A 9,032-nucleotide genomic window follows, 5' to 3' on the forward strand; every position below is an offset into this window, starting at 1 on the left:
GGCTCACACACTTACACACTCAGACACACATACCCACTCATTCACACAGGCTCACACACTTGCACACTCAGACACATACACACCCATTCACACTCACACTCAGGCATGCTCACACTTACACACTCAGACACACATACTCATTCACACTCACACAGGTTCACCTACTTGCACACTCAGTCACTCATTTACACTCACACTCAGGCATGCTCACACTTGTACACTCAGACACACACCTCCACTCATTCACACTCATACTCAGGCATGCTTACCCACTTGCACTCATACCCATTCCCACCCTCCATTAGTCACACACCCTCTTCCCCTCACCCCCAAACTCTCACCAGCATTCTCTTCCTCACAGCTCTGCTTTATTTTCTTCCGGCACACATAGGCAAGGGCCAGCAGCAGCCCCAGGAGGCAGATGGAAAGGCCCACAGTCACCCAAAGGGCCTCCGGTGGGAATGTCATCACCTGGCCTGTGGGAGGAAGGGCAGTTAAGGCAGAGAAGAGAGAGCCTGTCAGGCTCCACGCCATTCCAGTCACCCATAAGGGTTATTTAAGAGCAGATAGCACCCAATGGCCTGAGGGGAGTAAGGGGAACTGAGCAGAACCTAGCAGAAGCCACTTCAGGGAGTTCCCAGCAGCCAGGTCCAGTCCCCACTACAATAGACCCAAGCATGGCCCTGCAGAGGGTACACCGGACAGGAGATCCAAGGAGCTAAAAAGAACTGGAGGACCTTCAATGGCTCTCCATTTGCCCTTAAATGAAGTGGGTAGGACTAATTGTAAAGGGCTTCCCAGCCAGGTAAGCCCAGGGCACTGGCTGAGGTTGGCACTATGAAGCAGGCCAGTAGTAAGTGGAAGCAATAACTGGCAGATGAAGGCACAAACCACCCCTCCCTTCCCAAAGCCTGTCCACCTCCAAAAAGTAAACAATATTCCATCTGAGCAGTGAACCCAGAACATCCCGAAAGAAGGTAGACACAAGAAAGAACCATAGAACAGGTGAACAGAAAAGGCACTTAGTCCAAGCAAAGGGCCAAGGAGAATCCAGGCACTAAAGATGGGGGAGAGGAGAGAGTAGCAAGGAAAAGGAGAGGACAAGGATAAATCAGAGCGTTGTAAGATTTCTGCAGAAGTAGAGAAAGAACAATAGAGATCTGGAGCTTCCAGTCCGAGGCAGGCTAAGCCACGTTCAGTCCCAGGCACTAGACAGACAGACTTCCACTCCCCCGGGGACCAGAGAAGTTAAAGGGACGCTTTGGCCGTGGATAGTGGGAGGAGGGGAGAAAACCCAAAGGAAAATATAGACTTCGTGGAACAAGAACAGGACATGAACAGGGATGGGGGCCACACACGGGTGCCCAGGCTGGAGGATCTCCTCAGCCAGCCAGGGCTGGGCTTGGTCCTTCTCTGGTTCTAAGACAGTGTCCTTCCGAAAGCAATTCCAGAGAACTCAGGATGGAAAATGCCATCCACATCCAGAGAAAGAACTACGGAGTCGGAACACAGAGCCAAGCAGACTACTTTCTCTTTTGTTTGATTTTGTTTTTTTTCTTTCTCATGGTTTCTCCACTTCATTATAATTCTTCTGTGCAACATGACTAATGTGAAAATGTGTTTAATAGGAATGTATGTGTAGAGCCCATATCAGACTACATGCCGTTTTAGGGAAGGAAAGGGGGAGAAAATTTAAAACATGTAAATGAACGCTGAAAACGAAAAATAAATAAATTGTAATTAAAAAAAAAGAGTGTCCTAGAGAGAGACAGGCTGGCTAGGGAGACCTCAGGAAAGAAGTAGCTGTTACCCTCCTGATGCCCAGCTTGAGTGGGTAGGGCTTTTATTCCTGCATTTGAGGAGGGAGAGAGAGGAAAAGTGGGCCCAGTCCATGGTTGTAGCCCCAAGAAAAAGCCTTAAACTTTCAAGGAGGGTGTTGAGCAAAGAAGCAAAAGCCAGAAAAAAAATCCCTCTCCCTTCTCTACAGAGGTATGGGACTATGGCTGTGGAATATGGCAACACAGTCAGACTCAGTTTATGTTGGTTTTGCTAAACTGACTTTTTTTTTCTCTCTTTTCATATTCTCTGTCTCTCTGCCTCTCTCTGTCTCTCTTTTCCCCCCCCCCCATCCCCCTCCTTTCTCTCTCTTAACAAGAGATGGCTCAGTGGGCATGTGTAGAAGGAATATATTTGGGAATGACCACAGTGTAAAAACAAAAGATGTCAACTTTTTTTTTTTTTTTGCTTTCTGGAGGGAGAAAGGCAGGGTAACTGGGGTTAAGTGGCTTGCCCAAGGTCACACGGCTAATAAGTGTTAAGTGTCTGAGGTCGGATTTGAACTCAGTTCCTCCTGACTCCAGAACTGGTGCTCTGTTCACTGTGCCACCTAGCCACCCCAAAAGATGTCGATTTTTAAAAGCTTACAAAAGTATTTAAGTGACAACAGAAAAGGGCAGCATAAATTCGATGTTTCATCACAGTGGAGGAACAGGAGACAAATGCAGGGTTAGATACCAGTTGGCTTGGAAGTTGTGATAATTCTGAGGTTTAAAGTAGGCTAAAATTCACCTTTGTTCTCCCAGTGAAGACAGGTTTACTAAGCCAATAAACAATGCAAAAGAGGTTTGTGTGGGTGTGGGGCTGGGGCAGGGGAGTGTTTAACCTTCTCTAGAGGTCACATTGATTCAAGTACTTTTGAAGAGCCCATTTCCACAGGCTCTTCATGTTCTATTTATAAATGAGATGAAAGAAAGAGGGTGATTGAAATAGAAGCAGGCAATGCAGAGTCTCTTCAGAGCTAGAAGGACGAGGCTCTCCCTGGAGCAGGGGCTTCCCCCACCACCATCGCAGCTCCTCAGCAGACGCAGTAGATGATCCTTGGGAGCAGCCATAGCAAGAATTTCCCATCAGCCTTCAGCATCTCCAGCCCTGGCACACACACCTTCCATCACCGGGCCAGACTCAAAGACTTCCCAGCTGGTCAGGCTCGAGGGGGCCTTTGGCTCCCCTGGCGGGACCTTAGACAGGGTCAGCTCCACACCATGTTCAGGTGTTAGAGGAGGAACCCTCAGAAGTCACTAGGATTCATTTGGAGTTTAATGGATAGGAGGCTGATCTTGAAGCCAGAAGTTCTGAGCTCAAGGGCCGCCTCTGACACTTCCTAGCTGCGAGACTCGGAGGCAACTGCCTCATCTCTAAGAAAACTGTAAGTTCAGAGAGGAGTGTGGCCTACATTGGTAAAGGGAGTCTCCTCACCTGAGAATTCCCCTACCAATGAAATCACAGGGCCCGGCCCTGTCCCTGGTCCAGTCTCTTCTGATAATCTTATCTACTCTTCCTCACAGCCCCTTATCTGGTCCGGCTTGGTTGCCATTATCCCATTTCTTCAATTCAAGTCACTGGTTATATGTACAAACAAGTTGTACTTATTTTTTTTAATTTTTTTTAATTTAAATTTTTTAAGTATCATAGATTTTGAACTGAGGCAGAGAGTTATCAGCCAGGGTCACAGAGCTACAAGCCTGAGGCAGGATTTAGACTCCCACCCCAACCCGGAGTCAGAATTAGAGATATCTGGTCAAAAGGGCAGGAGGCAACTGAACCCACCCCAACCCTGTGGCTGCCCCTCCTGCCCCCTCACCTGTAATGATGACAAAGCCAGAAGCTTCCTCCTGTAACACGGCATTCCTCACAAGGCAGCTGTAAGTGCCATTGGCCCCCAAAGTGACCTTCAGCACGCTGAGCACATCAAAAAGCCCCTCAGAGTTAGCCAGATGAGAGGTCGTCACGTTGCCAGTCAGGGCTCCCCCCTGGCCGTCCCGCCAGATCACCTCAGCCTCTGGGTAGCCGCCGTAGCTGGAACAGGTGATGGTCACTGTGTCTCCTGGCTTCAGGTCCTTACTGGGCTCCAGGGTCATGCTGGGTTTGGAGTAGGGTGCTGGGGAAAGGCAGAAGGCACAGGTTAGGGATAAGGAAAGGATCCTTCATATACACAGTCAGAAGGCTGGGATAGCCTTGGGTAAAGACAGTGCAGATTTCGAGGAGAAACTTCAAAGTAAAAATTCTTAACATTTTTTGGTCTTTAAGCCCTTTTGCAACCTACTGAAGTCCCCAGATTCCTCGGAATAATGTTTCTTAAATGCACACAACAAAATATAGAGGCTTTAAGAGGAAACCAATCATATTAAAAAAGTTACCAAAATATTTTTTAAAAATTTCCCAGACTCCAAGTTAAGAACCCCTGCTTTAGAGACAGTGAGGATGGAGCCCCCGCCCCCCTACCGTGTTTCCCCTGGTCTCACCAGCCACCTGCAGGCTGACAGCAGCACTGCTGTAGTGCTGGATCTGCACGAAGCAGGTGAAGCTGCCCTCATCAGCAATGTGCACCCGGCGCAGCAGGAGGGAGACGTTGCCTTGGATCAGCTGGTCATAGAAGAGGGCGGTCCGGTTGGCGTAGGCACTGCCCTGGTCAGCCAGCTGGTCCTGGCCCTGAGTGAAGCTATGCACCAGCCGCTTGGTGTCTGTCAGCTGCCAGATGAGGCTCAGCTGGGCCAGGGTGAAGTTGGGGCCAGGCAGGAAGGAGCAAGGCAAGGTGGCATCCAAGCCCACCAGGGCCACCACAGGGTCATCAGGCACCACGATCTCCACTGCACCTAGAGGGCAGGGGGGAATAAGAAGGCTGGCTACCAAGCCTTAAGCTCTTCCTGAAGACCCTTCCCAGGACCCCTGTGCATCTGAGCCCGAGCAAGGCCTGGTGCACAGTCTCTGCCCCATGCTAGCCCTTTCCTCCTCTTCCCTCACCCTGCTATCCACTCCCTGCCTCCCTCTGCCCTTTTCATTCTGTTCTAAAAGTGGACAAACTCCTTTGGATTTCCCTAAAAGATAGTAGAGTATGACAGAAAAAAGCAATGGATTTGGAGACAGAGGACCAAGGTTCAAATTCTGCCTAACAATTATTACTGATATATTGGATAAACCACACCACCTCTTGGAGCCTCAGTTTCCTTATCTGTAAAATGAAGGCATTGGACTATGTAACCTCTAAAGCCCTTTCCAGCTTTAAAGCTATGATCTTCAGGATCTCTCCTTTCCTCTGTCTAAGACAGAAACACATCAGCCCAGGGCCCCCATCCCTATAACCCAGAGTCCAGAATTGAACCTCTCAGGCTTAGGCTCTCTGAACAATTTGGCTGTCATTTGGGGACTCTCTAGGAAGGAAGGCCAGAGACAATGGGGTCCAGAGGTTCAGACCCCTACTACTACCTCTCCCCACCAAAGGGTTCTTCCAGTTTTCTTCTTCAGAGCCAGAGGGGACCTCAAAGGTCTCAAATCCAACCTTCTCACTTTATAGATGTGGAAACTCAGACCCAGGGTGGGGAAATGACTTGCCCAAAGTCAATGAGTCATAAGCCAAAAAAGTAGAATTGCAACACTGGTCTTCTGTGGCTCCAGTGGACTTTCTACTGTGCCACAAATGTGCCACTGCCTAGGACGTGGTGTGGGGGGGGAGGCTGAGAATTAGGGGGAAGGGTAGGGAAGCAGGAGATAGGGAAAGAAGTGTAGACAGCTTCAAGGTTTTCCCAGTATCCCCCATCCCCTGATCTTCAGGAACTTGCCCCTTTCAGAGGCAAAGGGTCTCTCCCCATCCCCAACAGGGAGAAACATTTAACAAACATTCTTCAGGGGTATCCCATGTGGAATCAGACCCCTGGGAACTATGCATGCTGAGCCCCTGGATTCCTGAGCCTGGCAAAAGCATATGGGAGAAAAGTCAAGTGGGGCCTGTCAGGAGCCCACCCCCCCACCCCCCCAAGGCCAGGAGCCAGAGCAGATGCAGGATTCTGACAGTGCAGGCATCTTTCCTCCGGGGAGAGAGGGGTGGGAGGGAGGAGAAGGAGGCCCTGGAAAAGCTGCAAGACAATCTCATTCCCTCTTCCACCACCAGGCGACGCTAAAAGCTTAGGGAAGACCACAGGTCTGCGGCAAATGGCCCAGAGCTGGTTAAGGGGCTGGATGAGGAGCACAGAAATAGGGGCCTGGGTATTTTCTTCCTCAATTCATGGCAATCCACCCTATCTACTAAAGCCTACGATGTTATTGGTGCAGGAACTTCTGGGGAGGAAATGCCTTCCCCAGCACAGTTCGGTGCCCCTCTGCACTTTGTACTCAGAGGGACACCCAGAGCCCCCAGAAAGAAGTGACTTGCCCCTACCCCCAACCCCAATGAGCCAGCATGGGTCAGAAGCAGGCCTCAAACCCGAGATTTCCTGGCCTCAAGGACAGCTCGCTCTCCATTCTTCCAACTGCCTTTTAATGATCATAATAAGACATTTATATAACACAACTATGACATTTACACAGAGAACATTTTGAAATCTGCAAAATTCTTTACATATATTACCTTGTTTAATCCTTAGGAAAACCCCAGTAGGTGGTTACTGGGGTGTAATTATCCCCATCTTACCAACAGATAAGAGAAGTTAAGTGATTTGCCCAGGGTCATGCACCTGAGTATGGGAGGATTTGAACCCAGATCTCCCTGCTCAATGTCCAAGGTTACTTACCACTGAGCTAGGCTAACACTTTATTAAGCACCTACCTGCACAGCTTCCTGCTGGGTTCTATAGGCAATAAAAGGGGACATAAGTCATAGCCCCCTAGCCAACAGGAACCCACAGTCTCTCATTGTCAGCCTGTCCTCCCAAAGGTCCAGTATTTCCTTTTGCCCTTCCCCCCTCTCCCCATTGGCCTTACCTGTCATGCTAAGTAGCAGCAAGACTCCAATTCCTGGGCCCAGCACAGATGGACACAGCATCTTCTGGGCCAGGCAAGGATCCACACCTCTACTTAGCTACCCTGGACTGAGAAAGAAGAAATGAAACTAGGGGCCTCAGGAGACTCTGGATATCCCCATCAAATTTCCTCTCCCCAACACACACACAAACACACACACACACACACACACACACACACACACACACACACACACCACCACCACCACCACCACCACCACCACCACCTGACACATATTCCAACAACCTGTAAACTTCGACCTTCCCCAAAGCCAGGAATCCAAGCCTTTCACTCCCAAGCCCCAGCTCCCCCACTACCAACACCCAGCCAGGAAAGCACTGATAGCCCCCGGGCCTCTGGTCCAGATGGGTACCACCTCCCCTGCCCCCCCCAGAGGACGTGAGGTTCTTGAGGGCAGGGACTGTCTCGACTCATACACAACACCTGGAAGGGCCCTATTAGGCATTTAACAAATATGTCTTGAGTTAAATGGACAGGATTTTCCTCAGGGATAAATTTGCCTCCCGACATCCCAACAGAAATAGGGAGATTGATTAACAACAATATACCAGGTTTATAGGTGCTTTAAGGTGGCTCCACACACCATCCCCCTGACTTCCCTGACTGCCACTCTCCCCAGACGCTGCAATCCCAACCCTCAGCCCCCCAGGGGCCTCCTCCAAGGCAAAGCTTCCAGACTCTAGCCAGAGAGGGGCCCAGGGGGCTTGGCTTGGTAGGGCTGGTCTGACTGAGCCTCAGAGGCCCAAATCTGGCTGAGGATCCACACAAGTTGTCTGGGTGATCAAAGTCCTTACGCCTACCTGCAACAGAGTCAAGAACACCTGCTTCTGCCATATACTGGCTGTGACCCTGGGCAAGTCATTCGACTAGAGTCAGGAAGACCTGAGTTGGAATACTGACTCAGGTACCTGCTAACCTGGACAAGCCCCTTAGCATCAGCTCGCCCAACTACAGACATGGGGATAATAATGGCACCTGCCTCGGTTTTATGACTAAATATATGAGGCATAAATGTGAGCTGTTATTAGCATTAATCTCAAAGTTCCCTAAGTAACTGCCAGTCACTCTCTGGCTCATTATGTTCATCTGTAAAATGAAAGGGGCAGCTCTAATGTCCCCTCCAGCCCCCCCCCCCTCCATTATCTCAAGGTCAAACATGGTGGTGCAGGGCTAGCATACACTGGCATAAGGCTTCCTCACTGGAGACTTCACGCACCCGAGAAATCATAGGTCCAAAAAGAAATTAAACTCAATGATCCCAGACTGACCTCTGGGGGAAAGCTTTCAGGAAGGTAGCTCCTCACCCTAAGTCACCCCACCCCTGGGAACTATGCATCCCGAGCCCCCAGATCCCCAGGCAAAAGCAGAGCCTGGCAAAAGCAAACGGGGCCTGTCAGGAGCCCACTCCCCAAGGCCAGGAGCCAGAGCAGATGCAGGATTCTGACAGAGCAGGCATCTTTCCTCCAGGGAGAGGGGTGGGAGGGAGGAGGAGGCCAAGCCTTGGCACCTTCTGCTGGGAGGCAGGCAGCCTGGATGTGGCTGGCATGCTCCCCAGGAGCCATCACTCTCCGCCTCCTCCTGTTGCCGTCTCTAGTGACACAGGAGGGCCCAGGTAAAGCAGGCCTCATTTGGTGCAGCCTGGCTTGGATGGAGACCCATTTTCAATGTGCCACCTCAAAGACAGGGTGAGGGCGGGGGCAGAGGCACTGCAGCGAAGAGAGCTTTCCCATAGAATGCACTACATGGGAGTGAACGAAGGAAGGGGGAAGGGGAAAAACAGAACAAGGGTCTTCCCCCTCTCCCCCCACAGCCTGCTTCCTCTCCATCCACCCCTCCAGCATCTCCAGTCCAGAAACGACTCCTAGATTCTCAGAGAAAAAAAGGGGGAGGTAAAGAGGAGAGAGAGAGAAGGAGGGAGGAAGGGGAGAAGGGAAGGGGGGGAAGAGAGAGGGAGAGAGAGGGAGAGAGAGAGAGAAGGGGAAGGGAGGGGAGGAGAGAGAGGGGGGGAGAGAGAGGAGAAGAGAGAGAAGAAGAAGAGGAAGGAGAAAGGGAGGGAGAGAGAGGAGAGGGAGGGAAGGAGACAGAGACAAAAAGACAGAGACAGGAGAGAAAGAGAGAAAAAAGAACTAGAAAAAAAGAGAAGGGAGGGAAGGAGGGAAATAGAGAGGAAGAAGAAAGAAAGAAAGAAAGAAAGAAAGAAAGAAAGAAAGAAAGAAAGA

General features: G+C 50.5%; 1 protein-coding gene across 1 annotated transcript in view; it reads right to left on the bottom strand.

Moving 5' to 3' along the window:
- The window catches only part of CD276 (CD276 molecule), a 48,573-nt gene that overhangs the window by 13,151 nt on the left and 26,390 nt on the right, over window positions 1-9,032 (bottom strand). The window contains exons 2-5 of the mRNA XM_069071208.1: window positions 6,754-6,860; window positions 4,302-4,652; window positions 3,641-3,937; window positions 342-476 (exon numbers count right to left, since the gene is read on the bottom strand). Of these exons, the coding sequence (XP_068927309.1) occupies window positions 342-476; window positions 3,641-3,937; window positions 4,302-4,652; window positions 6,754-6,814 (844 nt within the window). The 5' untranslated portion in view covers window positions 6,815-6,860. The remainder of the gene's footprint in view (window positions 1-341; window positions 477-3,640; window positions 3,938-4,301; window positions 4,653-6,753; window positions 6,861-9,032) is intronic.

Source organism: Petaurus breviceps, unplaced genomic scaffold (assembly GCF_028583685.1).
Source record: "Petaurus breviceps papuanus isolate PSGF00001 unplaced genomic scaffold, PetGlider_PUasm1.0 90825, whole genome shotgun sequence".
NCBI classification, from domain to species: domain Eukaryota; kingdom Metazoa; phylum Chordata; class Mammalia; order Diprotodontia; family Petauridae; genus Petaurus; species Petaurus breviceps.